Source organism: Camponotus floridanus, unplaced genomic scaffold, assembly GCF_003227725.1.
Source record: "Camponotus floridanus strain SB8 unplaced genomic scaffold, Cflo_v7.5 scaffold30, whole genome shotgun sequence".
NCBI lineage: Eukaryota > Metazoa > Arthropoda > Insecta > Hymenoptera > Formicidae > Camponotus > Camponotus floridanus.
This window is the reverse complement of record NW_020229437.1, coordinates 610,063-628,054: the sequence shown is the minus strand read 5'-3', so window position 1 is coordinate 628,054 and position 17,992 is coordinate 610,063. Positions and strand designations below refer to the sequence as shown.

At 44.8% G+C, this 17,992-nt stretch overlaps 1 protein-coding gene across 2 annotated transcripts in view; it reads right to left on the bottom strand.

The window, feature by feature from the left end:
* Positions 1–287: 287 nt before the first annotated feature.
* LOC105254692 (netrin receptor UNC5C) overlaps positions 288–17,992 on the bottom strand; it is a 30,782-nt gene continuing 13,077 nt past the window's right edge. The window contains exons 3-12 of one of the 2 annotated variants that reach the window (XM_011263526.3): positions 11,150–11,560; positions 10,176–10,457; positions 9,772–9,939; positions 9,154–9,186; positions 8,471–8,635; positions 7,969–8,013; positions 4,723–4,860; positions 3,639–4,136; positions 2,168–3,122; positions 288–1,745 (exon numbers count right to left, since the gene is read on the bottom strand). In XM_011263526.3, coding sequence (XP_011261828.1) covers positions 1,574–1,745; positions 2,168–3,122; positions 3,639–4,136; positions 4,723–4,860; positions 7,969–8,013; positions 8,471–8,635; positions 9,154–9,186; positions 9,772–9,939; positions 10,176–10,457; positions 11,150–11,560 — 2,867 coding nt within the window. In that variant the 3' untranslated portion in view covers positions 288–1,573. The remainder of the gene's footprint in view (positions 1,746–2,167; positions 3,123–3,638; positions 4,137–4,722; positions 4,861–7,968; positions 8,014–8,470; positions 8,636–9,153; positions 9,187–9,771; positions 9,940–10,175; positions 10,458–11,149; positions 11,561–17,992) is intronic. The other variant, XM_011263527.3, reaches the window with a different exon arrangement.

Sequence of the window (17,992 nt, the reverse complement as noted above, 5' to 3'; positions counted from 1 at the left end):
TCTTTCATCTATTTTTTTTTTTTTCGTTTAAGCATATTTCGTTTAAGCGTATTTAAGCAAATTTGCGGCGAATATAAGGTAGATATAATTTTGCTTAAACTTGTCAAGAAATGAGAAATGCTTTCAGAGACATTTTGAGAATGTTGTATTATATATTACTGCAAGCGCGAGGAACAAAATTGCGCGAATTAATAAACTTGATTGGTAGAATCTTTTACTCGACGGGAAGAATATGTATGAGTACGGGACGCAAGTATTAATGAAAACAAATGAGTTTGACTCTGAGGTATACAAGAATATTTTATTCGTCGAAAGTAACAAATATACAATCTCTCAAATAAATCGTTGATTTAAATCATGTCTGTTATAATTAGCTTGTTTTATGCGATCGCGTTGCTCGGACTCTGTGCGCAACGCATTTAAAGCGACACGCATCATATCCTCTCGTGTTCACCGCGATCTCTGTATTGTCGACACGCATAAAAGGGACATACGGCATATTCACGAAATTCTAATGCAACAATAAACGGAAATGTACGCGTACGAAACCGAAGTAATTTTGGCACGATTTTCAGAAAAATAATAACCACTCGCTCGTGCTCGCGTGCATGCGTGTTAACAAATCGATAATAATTGCGTCATCGCGTCGAAGTGTCGCGGATATTGTCGATCCGCTCGAACTTTACTTGGTGTCCTGTATATATATATATATATATATATATCTATATATAACATGTATTTATATAGAAACATCCATCTAAAATGGATATATTCATCTGCGCGCGTGTTTTTAGTGTATGTATGTACATGTATGTCCGTCTAAATGCACAGTCCCTAATTATTTCGTCACAATTATACAGGGTGTATCTGAAATGATGCACTAAACTTTAGGAGCGTATTCTAGAGATTAAAATAATATAAGACTTTTTTTCCTACGAACATGGGTCCGCAAATGAACCCTCCCTCCGAGCTAGAGGCTTCTAAAGTTTGGGGAAAAAATTAAAAATTGGCTGTATTTCAGAAAAAAAGGTTTTGACGTTATCTATCACTCTCTTTTGAGAGATAAATAAATTTGCGTTGCGGGTGTTTGGTCAATTTCACACATTTTCGAATTTTAGCTCATTTCAGAATTTTGCATCATTTCAGATACACCCTGTATACGGTTTTTTTTTACGCGTATTATATCGCTCTTGAACTCACGGATACAAATATTTCTCGGTCCTCAACTTGTCCGTGGGATCCCCTCTCAAGAGGAAATTCCAAAGGACTTGCCACTATCGCACGTTTATATACAAAGTACTGACGCGTGTGTCGCGCATAATTAAGGCAGTGTTTCGATGAGTCCGTTTCGAAGAACCTAGTTCTCCTGCCTCCTTGCTTCTCACTCCTTCCTCTCTCGCGTATTCATTCATTAGGCAATCCGGCTCACTGTATTCACTGATCGATTTCGAGTTCATCGGTCGCCGTTCGATCACCCATCAATACACTGGTTGCCCGTTCTGGGTGGGCGTACAATGGTCTCGACTTTCACTCACCGCTGGAAACGCTTCTCGAGATCCGGTTTTCTGTTTATTCAGAGCCACGGGCCGAGCTGCGCCTCCAGAATCGTGGCGGCGTCGGTTCTGCCCATTATTCTAAGATGGTTCAGCAGATCCGTCACCGCTGTCGGTTCCCGGTGCCTTGCCTCCCACAAATCGAGAATATGCTCGGTCGGGCTGGCCTTAGTCGCGAAGTAATTGATGTACCTGTTACACGAACGAAGACACCGGCTGCGTGATTACCGAGGAAAGTGGTACAAGCGGATATATTGCCAGCGAAATAGAACACGCGTTTGAAGCAAGTTTATGTTACAACGAAATGAACGACTAGAAACCCCATGATAAAACTTTATTGCGGTTAAACATTATCGACATTTTTTAAATTAATTATGCAAAATGTAAAAAGATTCGATAGGTTTTATCAATTATATTAATCATCTTAGAGAAATTCTCCGACTTTATTATTGAAGCAAATATTTGCTATCGCGTGTTGTTTTATCTGCATTGAAGTGCATGGATCTCTTCGCGCTAACGAATGTATTTTATACACTCTGCATAAACACACTAGCGTATCTAAAGAAGATTAAGCATGAATAATAAGCAAAACGAGAAAAGCCGAAGCCACTAACCTGTCGACTTGAAGCCTTTGCGCGAGCATTCTCCAATCATTACCCAGAGCGTTCGGCGGGTCTAAACATTGGCAGAGCTGCTTCCTCAAGGATCTCGTAAACCGAAAAGGTCGTAGCGTGGTAGGGTCTGTCGTGGCGTTGTTAGCGTGTCCGCTGCTAACCACGGTGACTTCCCTGAGTGGTCTCGTGACGCTACCCGAGGAGATCAACTGTTTTGCTCCGTCGTAAACGATTCTGAAGACTTGTCTCTCAGAGTTTCCTTGCGAGACTTGCAGCTTGTAGCTCCTCGTGATGGTCGGGTCAAAAGCCGTATCCAGGCCGAAGGTCACGTGCTTGGCGTTCTCTTGACAGTTCCAAACATCCCGGAACGAGACTTCCTGGCGTTCCGTGGGCGACTTGCTTTGCCACTCGTTGCCGACTTCTTCGAGACTGACGCAGAGCGATTCCCCGTTGTCTTGGAACAGCAACGTGCGCGGCTTGTCCAGCAGATAGCCTCTGATCTGCGACTCCCGATCGACGATGGCTTTCATGGCCGCCCTCGTATCCTCCACGGCGTAAACTCTGACACAACACTGACCGGCCTGGCTGGCGAAGAGCGCTAATCGCAATCGCTTTGTGGCGATCGAACTTTCGCAACTCTGACCGGCTAAAACGTAACTGCGAAGCTGCTCGGTCACAATGAAAGCCTCCGAGCGATCTAACTGCGTGAACAACGGTGTATTGATAGTCTCGTTGCCTAGAGTTAACACTCTGCTCCATGTAATTGACTGGTGATCTTTCGATACTATCGACGAGGAACCGTCGTCGACGTTAACACCGTCGCAAGCCCAAACGCTTAATTCCCAGGTTGCCGGATGCAACACGGCGCAATGCTCGAATTGAAGAATCACAGGTTTGTTGAAGGTCGCCGACGACGGGCCGCAGGTCACCACGGCCGATAACTGGGTTATCCCATCTACAGGGAAAAAAACGGAATCGAGATTCGAACCGGGTATGGGATACGGTGCGGAAAAATGAACACGAGTGCAATATCATGCATTATCGAGCTTAATGCCGTTATTGTACGTTATCGTTATCGCGGCGTTACAATTTCCGCTACATTGAACTTTCGCGCTTGATTAATTGTATTTATCTAATAAACATGATTTAACGTAATTTAACACGCGCATATATCTTTTAATAACGGGTACAAAACGAATTTATCAGAGTTTGTTAAAACTTTTCTTTTCCGAGAATTTTATTCTCGTTGTTCGCAACACAAAAGAATCGATACAGCGGTGGCCTACATTGAATCTCAAACTCTGGGTATATAATCCGAAGCACGTGCGAAACGGCATTGATATAAAAATAACATCGCGTTATCGCGAACATTTCGAATATACATTCGGAAAGTTTGCAGCTGCGATCGTAAAGCTCGGCATCTGCTTCTCGACGCGTAAAGCGCGCAGGGCCATGAATAATTTGCACTCACCGGGTAATCGGGGCCTGTAACGATCCTCGTTAAGCACCGCCAGATAAAGTTCCGCCCGGAGCGGCTTGGGAACAGCACCCTCCGGCACCGACATGGAGATTCCAGAGTCCGGAAGCACCAGCAGGGCGCCGCGCGTGTTTACCGCCGCCCTGGCGACGTTTCCGGCCTCCAATTTTGGCAGCCGGACGCTCTCCGAGGCGACGTTGTACGTCGAGTCCGAGGAGGGGTAGGAGCTCGTGACGCTGTTCTCGCTATCGGAATGAATCTGCTTGTCGCTGCAGGACTCTTGAGTCGACGTGCTCGGCGTGGGTGACATCGGCGACGGTTGCGGCGCGATCGACAAGTGCGGCACATCGTAGTGATGTTCCGAGAGGGATCTCGACATCGACAGTTTCGGATCGAAAGGATACTCGTAGCAGGCCGGCACGCTGGTCGCCGTCACGTCCGGTTGCAGGCTCAGCTTCTTGTCCTGGTCCGGGAAGAACTCCGGCTGGAATTCTGAAACGCACACGGCCGAAGCACGGCTCGTGGGTATCTCTGCGCGCTGCGGATAAACGTCGCCGAGATACTATTCCGATTTTTACAGTGAGCCACGATCGAACGACTCGCGCGTTTCATCCTCATCGTCACGAGATATGCATATATTGAGATATATTATACCGAGAGATAACGAGAAAGTTTGGAAATTATTAGCAATATTTAAAAAAAAAAAAATTTAATTTCTCTTTTTTTTCTCACCTGGTAAATTGTTAGCTATTTATGTCAATTTCGAAATAGTATCTTGCTCATTCCTAGTCACGCGAGAAATTTATCTGTTTGTGATATATTAAACAGAAAATATTATAGAAAACAATTTTCCACGAGCGTAATTAAAAATATTACGATGCAAATATTTATTTTATTCGTGTGTTTAATTGATCATAAAATATGGTAAAGAGAGAAAATCTAATCTTTGTAAAAAAAAAAACAAAGTTTTACGTTTCATGCTAAATTAACGTTAAGATATATTATCTATTTATTTTTTTCTTTAATTTAATACTATCACCCACGCACGTTCATATATTTCTTAATATTACAAGCTTACCATTACGAGCCATGGAGTACAAGGAATGATCGCGACCTTTGCGTCGCAGGAGTCTCGTCAGAAAAATCGCCAAGCCACCAATTACTACACAGGCGACCGTTAGACCGACATACAAGGCTACATCCATCTGGCGATTCGCTGTAAAAATCATTGCGAATTTTTCCGTGTCTCTCGATTATTTTTAAAAAAAGGATAATAATTGTGCGCGAAAACTTTTTTGAAAAAAAAAAAAGAAAAAGAAAAAACGACGATATAACGCTTTTTATTGTAAACGGCGTGAAAATTGCTCGCAATTTTCAGTATACATTGCGTGAAAGGATTGCATCGTTTCCTCATGAATACTCGACGTCGTAACTTTTATTTACTTTTTAGAGTTTGAGACTCCTTTTGTGGAGACAAAAGAAGCCCAAAAGCGACGGACAGCGTTAAACGCTCCCGCGTCGCTAAATATTATGAGCACCGTAGAAAAGTTTTAAGGTTCCTCTCCATTTACTTCGGCGACACGCTCGTTTCCCTCGCGCGCGCTCGTTTTCTTTAGCGCGTCAGTTTATCGTTTTACAGCTCCGCGTTATTTCGTACGGCTATAAAGATTCCGATCATTATTATCGCTGTCATTAACGTACGCAATAAAAGTACCGCGACACGAACACGCTACGAGCGGAATAATAATCTTGAGTTCTTGCCGTGTTGCGTCCGACGTGGGGGAGGAGGAGGAGGAGGAGGGGGGGAAAATCCGTCGACGGAAACCGCGGCGTGGGAAGCGGTTTAAAACCATCGACCAAGATTGCATCATAATGTAGCGGGTATTTAACGAAGCATGCGGCGTATAGATGAAATTACGCGAAGATACGTCCTGTCCTCGAGAATCGCCCGGGGCGGCGCAAAAATGCTTATGCAAAAATGCTTATGCAAAAATGAATTCACCGTGATGTTTTACGAGGGCCGTTCCGGATATATGGATAATGTAAGTAAATGCAACCGAAGGAAATGAAATTCTCGAAAAAAATAAAACTCGGGCGTGTAGTAAAACGCGACGGCGTAGAAGCTCTCGCCGCAGTTATCCGAATTATGGGCAATTTTTTTTCTTTTATCGGATTACTTTCCGGGTGCTTAACCATTCACGAAGCCGCCCGGTTCTGCGACAACGAGACGACGTAGAAAATGTCCCCGCGGTCGTAAAAGTTTTCGAGAAATACCTCAACCGCCTGCCATGCGAGCCTGACACTCTTAAGCTTCTTCCAATTTTAGAATGTCAAAGCCATACGAGGTCGTAACCCTGCTACGTGACTTTCGAGCTCGAACTCCCTTTCGCGGGATCATGTCCGCCTCGTTGGCGCGCGCCGTGTTCTCGACACGTGCCTCGCACGTCAATATATACGACAGCGACGAAAATGCATACGAATTCGGGAAAGGGATTTCGAAAACGCAATAGTTACACGTCGTTACCCGCAGAAGGCGATAAGACGAAATCGGAAACGCGTGCGGCCCCAACCCTCCTTCTGGAACCAACATGAAAAAGTGACTTTTCAAGGGTATCGGGATATTTATTTTCCTCGGGATCATTGATAATGTTTCATAACCCGGATCTAATATATTTGAAGCTATTTTTTATTTTTTATTCCCGAGAGATCGTAGATATCGTGCAAATGCTTTCAATTCTGTCATCAATCAACATTTATCAATTTCTTTATATTTATTTTATGAAAATTATACATTTCTTCAGATTATAATATCTACATTATTACTTTTAGATTTATTAGAAATTTAAAAAATTTATCTATTTCCTTTTTTATCGTCATCGAGATAAAAATCTATAATAACAATTCGCTGAAGCGATGCACTTTAATATCGATCATCGTAAGCTGTCCATTTTAAATGTTATCTTGATTGAAGGTATCGCGTCTTAAATATTTAAAGCAGGGACGCGTCCGGGATGACTCAAGGTTCTCGCAAGACGTTTGTCGGCGTAAGGCGGTAAATCGCATCACGTTTCTCCGGCGGCGTCGGCGGCGCGTAGCCGTATCTTCCATCTATATTTTATCGCCGCTTTCAGGAAAATCGAACTCACTTCTGGATTCAAGAGGGAGGGAGCGTTTCGGGGCATCCAGCCCCCTCGAGCAGAGATCCAGTCGTGTACACGCTCGGGTCTACGCTATGGGATAATGGCACTTTATTTGCATGCGCGATCAATTTCCCCCTTCCGCGACGAGGGCGTAACGGCTACCGATTACATAATTTTCTTCGATATTAAAGCCGGTTCTCCGCCCCTTGGCGCAAAGGGGGTAGAGAGGGTGCAGCCGTATCGCGTGCAACTTTGATGTGCCTCGGTCGATAGAATTGGCTACCTTAGGGTGGCGGGAGGGAGGGGCGACGAGGGGGGGTGCGGCGTCTGTGCGGACCAGTGGGCCACCCTTGGCTACCTCATTGTTACGATTGTTTGGATCGACGAAACGAGGGGTCGCGACGATCATGCCGGGCCTTCGCGGGAGCGTCAATAATTAACCAGTCGAGTAATTAAAAGTAAATAGTACCGCGGGAGAGCGCTCCGAGCTCGTTATTGACGCGGAAAAACGCGTTGGCAAATACGTCGAGGTAAAGCGAGCGATATCGCTGGCAGTCGACCGGCTATCGTTTCATCCGCGGGAATTATATTTTTAGCATAAGCGCGCGGAGAGAGATCGACGAGGCTGATGTACAACGCGGGCGCCTCGATTCGCGTTATTATACCAGATTAATGAATAATGCTAATGTTCACCGCGCCTGGATTCGCGCTCTCTATTTTGCCGTATTTTTCGAGGCGCATAAAACATCTGATTTGAATGGTATCAGATCGTCGGGTATAGCGCCGCGTCGCCGGGAATATAAATGGCGTGCACCGGGCGTGAAGAATCCATCCAAGAATGTCGCACGACGAGTTAAGGACATTTACTTTGCGGTTGAACGCCTTGGTCGCGCCCTGTGCGCGAGGGAACCTCCTACTCTCCTCATCTCGTTTTATTTTGTTTTTTTATTTTTTTATTTTCGCGAACATGTACAAATCCGGAACGAATCGGAGGAGGTTCGAGTACATGGCAGAAGAGGGAGAGAGAGAGATCCTAGCTTATCTAATCGAGAAACTTTTCTCTTTGCTGAACGCGCCCGACCAAACGAACGGCAGAGGAAACGACGCGAGGTAAAATCGTAAAAGGAAACGGATCGACGGAGATTAAAAGAGCGAGAAAATGCTTTATTGCTTGCCCAACTCACCTTCCTCGGTGAAATGAGCGCCGCCCACCTTCACATTGCCGTTGACTGTAAAAGGAAGCGCCGGTAAGTTGGATAATTAAAGGATTTCGATAGTATCGAAGTCTTCTAATAAATTACTTTGGAAAACTGCTTGTATCTGCTAGTCGATGATATTTGTTTTATATCACGATTACATTTACCGTGATCCATTGTATCGAAAAAATGTTACAATTGGAAGAAATTATGAAAACGATTTGAAAAAAACTACTCTTTTAAATAGACTAATGATACCGCCTAAGAAATATTATCGCTTAAGAAATAGGACTTTCGATAAAATCGTCATTATTTTAAAAAGTTTAAAAATGAAGATGGTACTTATTTTTACATTACGAGAAATGAAGAGTATATCCGTTTAAAACTTATCCCAAGTACGCGACGTCTCATCGGAACTTTACGGTACGCAAAAAGATTGCGACGAGCGTAAAACGCAATCAAGACGTAGAAAAGTTTGCCGGTGACTTACCGTTGCACATGCCGCCGGTGCAATTCGCCACATTGATGTCCCTGCCCTGGCAAGATCGCCCGCCGTGGCTGGGTGGCGGCTCGTCGCACGATCTCCTCCTCGTGTGAGTGCAATCGCTCCCACACACCGACCATGTCGACCATCTGGACCATCCGCCGTCCACAACTGGCGGGAAAAAAAAGATCGAGTTCGTTCTCGCTTCGTTCCAAGTTGTTAAGACAAGTCCGATCGAGCGACAATAAAAAACTTTAACAGGACAAAACGGGCTCGTAACTCCGCGCGAATCTTCGCGGTCTTGTTACGAGAAGACCATACTTGTCAATTCGGTTACGTTTACTGCCGTTGTTACCGGCTCTTACCACGACGTTTATTTCCCTTTCGTATAATTGACTCGTATCGACACGTTTTTCCTTCGAGTCATCATCAAGCGTGGAGGAGAAAAGAAAAGAACCAGGACCTAATCGCGCCGAACCCGTTTACGTCCTCGGTCTCTCGCTCCAAAGCCGGCTGCTTTATTGGCACTTAAGCGCCACCGGATAAACAGTGCGGCACGCTTGCTTTCCAACGCTACGGTTTACTACGTTTTATTAAAACACCCTTACATGCGCGGTCGTAGCTGCGGTCGCGGTTTAATTTTCGTCCGTGGCCGAGGGCCATGATTCATGCACATGTGAAGGACTTACCCAGGGTGTTAGTGAATTCCTCCAAAGGGCCGGCTATTCCAAAGTGAGCGAGCGTTAAGGGGAATAAAAAGTGCGTCGTGAAAATGCCAAAAGAATATCAGATCGATCAATGTCTCAATCATCGACGTGTAAAGCGAACATTATCGATTTTCCTCGAACATTATCCCAGGTTCAATTGTTTGCATGCAGTGCCCGTATTCTTTACGAGGATAGTCACGGATGCTTTTAAGATGTCGCAAACGTTTCGAAAGGTGAATACGATTTAAAAGACTTCACAAAGAGCCTATGACGTGCGCAACAGATACGCTCGACGTGGAAAGAGAGCGGAGAGAGGGAAGGGGAGGAGATCAGGTCGTAAATCAAGCGAGACTTCTTCTCTCTTTAGCATCAGTAATATCGTCTCGCGATGGCAAAACCTACTCGTCCATCGTTTGCGCGACACGAGTTATGAGGAGAAAGAGGAAGGCATCTTTTTCGCTTGTTACACATTAACTACTTTGACGTTATCTCAAGTAGATTAGAACAAAGAAATATATGAAAATAGAGGATTTCTCGATAGAGAAAGGTTTCTTCTGTGAAAGTCTAATGCGCGCGGATAATGAATTCAAGGGGACTCACCGGGGCAAGCTGTGTTGCAGTCCATCTTTTGCTGAGCCGGGCCGAGGCACGACTGGCCGCCGTTCATGGGCGCTGGATTCGTGCACGTTCTCGTCCTCTTCTGACCGCCTTTCGCGCATCGCGAGTGGCATTCCGACCAAGACGACCAGGAAGACCAGCCACCGTTAACTAATCGAAACCAACAAAAATATTGTTGAAACGATATGCGACAAGAAATTTGTGTTTATTAATTTTTCATTAACTTTAATATTAATTATTTATTATAATTTTAAAAAATTATATTACTGTTTAGATATTGAACGTGCAATAGATGCGTAAAATGCCGGGAAATAATAATAAGTAGAATTAATTATACATACAAAAAATAATTTTTGAAAAAGAAAAAGAATCGTACGAACTCTTACCGTATACTGTTAAGCTAACTGGATCGCTTAGTCGTTTCGCGGCAATATTTTCAGCGACGCACGTGTAATTGGCCTGATGACTAAGTTTCGCTTGACCAATAAGTAGATGGCCCTCGCTGGACACGAGAAGTGTATCCGACTCAGTGTCCACGGGGACATTATTTCTTAACCAGTAAACTCTAGGTGGTGGCACTCCTACTGGAGGCAAACATCTGAGTTCGGTGCTTTGACCTGCTTCGACCGATACAGAGTACGGTGGCGATTCGAACTGTTTCTTCAAGTCTGAAAAAAATAATTTTACGTGCCCGTCTTGATAAACGTGAATAATAATAAAAAGAATAAAATGCAATTAAAATTTATGAAATTTAAAGTATTATTTTTTTTTTAATTTTAATATTTTTGAAAGAAAAAATTGGTTCATATATATATACAGATCTTTTTTTTATATTACGCAATATCTTCAATTTTTTCGGTAATATATACGATGTATCTTTCTATCTCTTGAAACGCATTTTTACATTTAGTATTTGAGTTATGTAACTGAAATTGGCCAAGTGGTTGTCCCTTTAAATTGATTCTCTTGGAAACTCGACGCTCATTGCATTGTCGTCAATTAAGAGACAGAATTAAATAACGACTTCGTTGGCAGGAGAATCAAGATAATTACGACGGAACAAAGGCAAAGTGAGACGAAAAGTCGACTGTCCCCAGAATCCCCCCCCCCTCGCGGCGTTTATTTCAAACCTCTTTGATTCACGTACTTTAACTACACACCGAGAGTAAGACCTGTTTGACTTAAAAATAAGAAAATATAAGCCACGTGTTGTAATTTGCTATGATAATATAGCTACACGTTGCAGCATTTTATTCAGAAAAAGTTTTTTAAAAAAATTTTAACCGTGGAATAAGACATTTAGAATCTTTTTAAGAAGATTATTAATACAATTTTATTTTTACGTATGCGTATTACTTACAAGCAACATCGATAATTGCCGGTTGACTCTTAATCTGCCCTGATCCAGACCAAGCGATGCATTCGCATTTGAATTTATCCTTGCTAAAGTACTCCTCGATATGATCTCTCGTGACATTGAGTTCGCAGTCGACGATCCTTGTTCCCGTATGGGGATCTACGAAATCCTGCTGCTGAGACTCCTCCGCCCTCACGTTGTTACAACGGAAATAAATCTGTAGCGCGTGAGCGGCTTTACAATGCAGAGTTGCGGGTTTGTTCTTCACGACAAAAGAGTTTACGGGTTCCGTGAGAAAAACTGGTAGATGACCGCCACCTTCGGAAATCAACTCGGTATCGCTGGCTATCGTAGCCGAAGGCACATCATCTTCTTCCAGATACGCGTCCTCCTCCTCTGCGGCATCTTCACCTTCTAATACAAAAAGAAATTGTTTTTTTTTAAACTGCTTTTTATTTTTCATATGCATTTATAATGCATATAATAATATCATAAATATCTATATTATTATTATTTAAAATAAAACAATTTTTTAAATTTAATATTTATTATTCTGCAAACTAACGCACAGTTTGTATATTAAAATTAATAATTAAATGCGACAAAGATATTAGAACTTGCTATAGCGTAGTATTGAATCGATTCCATATTATTATCGTTACTTAACGTTTCGTATATAATCGGCGAAAATTTGACGAAGCTGCACGTCCGGAGTCGAGATTGTCTACATTCTAAATACGCCATAATCGTAATTCACGTTTCAGTTATTAATTCGACGATGATCATTATTCACGGGTGTGCGCGTGTTCTATCGGAGCCGTGAAAAATTTTATATTTGCCCGTCAACACAATGGTGTCCCTCCTGTAAATCCTGACGCCCGGCCATTAATGCAGCGTCGCTTCGCGCAGGCCGACTAGGAAATGCCGGCTACGAACAATCGCGGTGCGCACTGCAGTAATGAATTTTCGGATTTACGCGGCGCACCGGTGCACAAGTCCGATGTATTTTCCGCCAACGAGTGGTTAGACCTTTATCCCCGTGCGACATTTGGCCGGGGGCCACAATTTAACGTGCCACCCTATACCGTCGCCTCTTTCTCTCTCTCTCTCTCTCTCTCTCTCTCTCTCTCTCTCTCTCTCTCTCTCATTTTATCACGAAGCTTAAAAAATGCGATGTGTCAGTAATAAACCGCCCGCGTATTCCATTTTTTATGCAGTGCTCAATTTGTCAAGTTCGATATCGAGCACGATGTTGCGTATATAAATATAGAGGCAAAAATACCGTACGGCTGTTAACATTAACGGGTTAACACGAATCTATATCGAGGTCGACGAATTGCAACAACGACTGATGTGCGGCATCGATACAGAAGCGCGCATTGTCTTACGATCGATTGTTTTAGATGTATATTGTTAGATGTATGAAACACGGACATAGCATTTGATCGTAACAATTTCGACTAGCGACGCACAATATGTGTGTATGATTCGATATTGGTTTTCTCCGATTTTGGATTTTGACAGTCGCTTCACATTCGTCGGCTAATTCCGTCGCATTCGAAACGGCTATTTTCAAGTCAACAAAATAAAGGGAGCGCGTTAAAAAATATATAGCCGCCTTTGAGACTCGAATGAAAAGGAGAAAAAGGGGAGAGAGCGATCGACGACGACGATGATGTTACAATGGGATTGGCAATAGCCGAGGGGTTCCCCGAACGGGGACGTAACGATGACGTCGGAGTCACAGACAGAATTCGGTAACGCGCGACGTACTCGTACGAATACGAGACGCGTAAGTAAAATAGGATTTTCATCGGTTTCCGATAATTCGAGCAGATCGAATGGCCGATAGAATCCATCGAAATCATTCTACCCGGTTTCTCCTGATGGCGAATTCATCCATACGAATTCTCGTTAGCCGTTTGGGAGCATGCGAGCCAGTTCGTTAACCATTTCGAACATGCGTATAGCTCTTCCGCTGCATTCATTGGGGATTTTATTGTACGTGTTTCATATACGCGGGGATGTATGCGAGCGTTGTACGACGAATCGTCGTATCGCCGGTCGCATGTCTTGGACGTTATTACGTAACGTACGTCGCGTACAAGCCGAAGGTTCGACGTTTAATATCAGCGCGGATGGAATAACCGTCAGCCCCAATTAGAATTGGCTGGTTTTATATTCGAGTTTCTTAATTGCAGTTGCCTCGAGCGCGTTTACGGCCTTCTCGTCGAATCGGACGGACGTTGTATAATTTGTAGCCGTGATCTATTTGTTCGGTGGGTTATATAGCATTCTCCGTGATAGCGGCTTTTCCAACACATTGGATACGTACAAAGGAAAGAGTGCACGCGATAACAAGACGCGGATTTAATCGGGCAACGTCACGCGATAGCGAGGAAAGTGGAACGAGATGGAATGGGATTTTCATTGCTTCCCGACAATTCTACCAGATCGAATCTATTGATAGGAATGCACGCGGAACCGTTCGATATATCTCTCTCTCTCTCTCTCTCTTTCTCTCTCGACGGCGACTCGAATGCGATATGCGTCGCCGTTCCATCGATGCGCGTGTATTTTTAACAACGTTCAATGACACGGTTAGTTGTCTTGGCCGAAGCGAGGTCTTTAAACGCCGAAAACAAGAGCCGCGGAGAGAAAATGCAGACACGAAGCGGACGACTTAATTGAGGCAGGTCACGCGACACTGTAATGTCGAGTCAGTCCGCGGTAAAAAGTTCCTCCATTGGTTCTAGATAATTATTCGGAGCGGCGGAATCTTGTCCACAATGAATATTCGATGACCGTGAACGCGCGGAGCGTCACGATCATTATTCATTTTATACGCGCGTAGCCGGGGAACGTTAAATTACAACTCGCGCCGTCGCGCGTACATATTTCGAATTGGTTCCGCGATACGAAAGCTACGTTTACCTTAATCCGCCGATTAATATGGCGATGCTGGAAAAAATTTCGCGCGGGACAAGGGGGGGACAGGCGAGAGAGAGGCGTAACCCCATCAAGCGCGATGTCACGCGACACGTGCGCGGCGATCGCGTCGTTTCGCCGGTCCGGAGAATTGCCATCGGTTTCCGATAATTCGGCTCGATCGGATAGACGATAGGGCTCGGATGGAAACGTATCCGGTCTCGTATCGTCGCCTGGATCACCTGGTCGCGGCGCCAGCATGAGCCCCTCCTCGTTAGCCGCGGCGGGCAAGCTAGTTAGTCGTGTCTCCGTTAGATACGCGTCGCAGACAAGCAGGCAGGCAGACGGTAGCGGTTACACACACATACGTGTACGTGAACGCGATGTGCATTCACATCCTCGAACCTCACGTGGCTACTGTGCGGGTTGACCACGTATCGCGCCCGGGACGAGACAGACACGAGTCACACGGTGCATTCGTGTACGGTTTCATGATGCGTCCGCACGCCGGGGTGAGAGACCACACATGACGCCTCTTAATTAACAAAGGTACCTGCAACAGCAGCACACCGGGAACACCGTCGAGAGATTCTTGCTCGGCACCGAGCGTGAGCAAGGACATGGACGAGCGCGTCGAGATGCCGCGAAGGGAAGAGAGATGAATTAAGGAAGAGACAAGGGGTTCCTTGTTTCTCGCGTCACGTGCCTTGTTATTTTAGCCGGCGAACCGAGCAACGTCCAAACCATCATCCACCGCTTCGTGGCCGCGGCAACATTGACCCAACGGTTTATGTTTTTCTTTTCCCTAATTTTCATGCGCACGCAAGACTGATACGAATGATGCGAATAAGAAAATGATGAGATTCGAATCAACATGCAAAATAAACATAACACGTGGTGAAACTTTTTCAAAAAAAGTCTTAGCGAAATAAAGTCCTCGATCCCCTTTTCGAACAACATGATGAAAGGCGATTATCGTTTTCGACTTTTCGAAAATCGGATTAAAAGTCGCGTTGTGCGATATAGTTGCCATCCAGGTGCAGAGCAAATATTGTGAATGGTTTTCGAGAGAGCGAGCCGACAATAGGGCCCAAAAGTCGTATTGAATTAACGTTTCCACGTTCGTCTATCGTCGCGCGGTAGAGTCCGTTTCCGGTTGGAGGACGTTGCGGACGTACCGTGTCGTCACGTCACAATAGCGAACGGCGCCTAGTCAGGTCGGGTCACCATTGTATTCTAGACCGTTCACAGATCACGACCTCCGGATCCAAATAATGCGAGTCAAGTTCCGCGCTCGTCGAGACTTTGTCGAATCGTCATGCCGACTAACGAGAGACATGACAACGAGTGGGTCGATGCGATGATTTTTTTATCGATCGATATCGCGCGGGATTCATGCGTGGGAGATAGGATCCAACGCAGATGGAGATCGGCTACGACCTCTATCCGAAGAGAGGCTGATAGAGATCGTGATTCTGCTTTGCTCCGGCGAGATTGGCGACGAGATGACATCGTGGGACGGATTAAAGTATTCCGACTGATTCGAATCGATACATCTTAATCCCTGTAGATGTAGAGGGAGATTGCTTATCGTGTATTACTTTGCATGCGTGTGAAAGTAGCACGTGTTTCCGATAGGATTTTAAAAACTTTACCGATAGAACAACCCTACAGGCTATTTCGAGCTCGTAGCGATATCATTTGCTTAATTTCAAGTTGATTTTGCCCGGACTTAATTGTATATGTAGTCGAAATTTTTTTTCCCAAATTTTTCTCGCAAAAAGTTCTCGAAATATAGGAGGGCTAGGAAATAGAATTTTTGCGAAAGAATAATCGAATATAGCCAGAAGCGCGTAACACACGTATGACGGCCGCGTATGCGTCGACGGCGACTAAATGAATTAAAGAGCTCGCAAATGCATGAGCAGTGAGGGTGAGAGTAGCGCAAAGAGTGGAAAATGGAGGGTGATGATGCGTATTACACGACTCGATTGCGGCACGGCATCGCCGCTACGTTAAGGCGTGTAATTAAGCGAATAACAGAATCAGATACGACTGTTCGCGTGTTACCTCCCGCGGTGGCTTCTTGGAGAGTGCATTGATAACAGCGAGGTCGAATCGCATACGTCATGCCGATTTACTTCCTCGATACTCTCTCTTTCTCTCCCACACGTATACGCCCATATCTTTTTATTAGTTTCAGGCTATTAAAACTGAATGAAAATTCGCGCTCCATGTAACATTATAGCGGATCATCGCTGCGGTTATATTGAATCGAATGTGCACCGTAACGATTCTCTTTGCAACAAAATTGCATTGAAACGATTCATTCTGTTTTGTTCGAAATGAAAGCGAGCGCGATGAAACAAGGCCAAAGTAAGATGAGTTTTATAATCGAATCTGTGCGATATCTTTCTCGAGGATTTTTATTTTTCATTATACGCGTAGAATCTACTACTAGAATCTACTGTTATAATAATGAGAATTTATCATGGATTTTTTATATAAACATTTTTTACATTTTTTTAAAAAAGTTGTCATGTTTATTCCTTACATGCTCCGCTTAAATGGGCATTGCCTAATATTAATTCTTGACATAGACAGATTTTGAAATCGTTAATATTCCTTAAGCTTACGTCAGATACGCTTGTTTCATTATTTATAATTTCATAATTAATTGAAGGTAATCATAAGAACCGTGTGCTATAATCTCATTAAAAAAAAGCAGTTTTATCGTGCGAGAATATCACGACTCCGAGGAGCGTAATCCGATCGGTCGATATTTCACGATCGCCGTTCCCTCGCATATTCGCGAGGCACCGTTCGGTCTCCCCCCCCTGCTCCTCCTCGCCAATATTCTCCCCGATTTCAACAATAATCGTGCTTGCGCAACTTGGGGCCTCCTCGGCCGACACGGTGCGGCGGCCGCTCGTTTGATTTACGATAATTAAAGCTGACCTGACCTTTCGTCGCAGCGAGAAACGCGCGATTCCTTCTCGATCAGTCGAATACCCGATGAGAGGCCACGAGGTATTAAAGAGACTCTCCCCCTTTTTCGTGTTTTCATCCTCATTCGCGATCACCGTTCATTTTACTTTTTTCCTCTCTCTCTCTTTCTCTCTGCCTTGCTTCATCACAAGAACCGTTCTTTTCGAGTCTGGCGAGACGAGACCACCTCTGCTGAAATCAACCGGGTAATTGCACGACGGAGCGAGCGCGCGTACCAATTGACGTGTTCGCGGCTTTTGCATTTTTGCCCGTGGCGATTTCGCGAGAGACCAGATTTCCCGGCTCCCATCGCTCCGTCCAGCTCGCCCAGCCGGCTCCGTTCTCGATCGGCGATTATATCGCGAACGATAATCGCGATTTACTTATGATACTTATCAAAGTGGGAGGGTTGACCGGGCCGACCGGCCGGCGTGAGTAGCGGATCCCTTTCGAATCCGCGCGATGTATTCGCGCGCGGGATCCTATTATCCTCTCCCGACGTGTAAGCACCGCGCGCTGTGATCGAGGATAACGAATCTCTGATCGTGAAAGCGATGATATAACGCCCGGCGATTTATAGCGCGATCATTCCGCGAGGTATGATTAGAAACACCGGCGATTGCCGGTACGCGAATTCGTCACGGCTCGTGTAATTTACCGAACCGCGCCTGGCGATTCACGAAGAAGCTCGTTTCGGAGCGACGGGACAGATGATTTCCCAATGATATCCCGAGTCATTAACAACGACCGAAGCTCTCGACCAAGTTTCTCTCGCGTTGGAGTCGTAAAAACGTCGATCGGCGAAATCAATTTTGCGTTCTCCTTCCTCTCGGAGGAGGCCTCGTACAAGCCCCGCTGTATAAATCATTAAAGCAACTCGGAACGCGCGCGAATTAACGATCGATTCTCCGCATAATCCCGCGTCGCGGG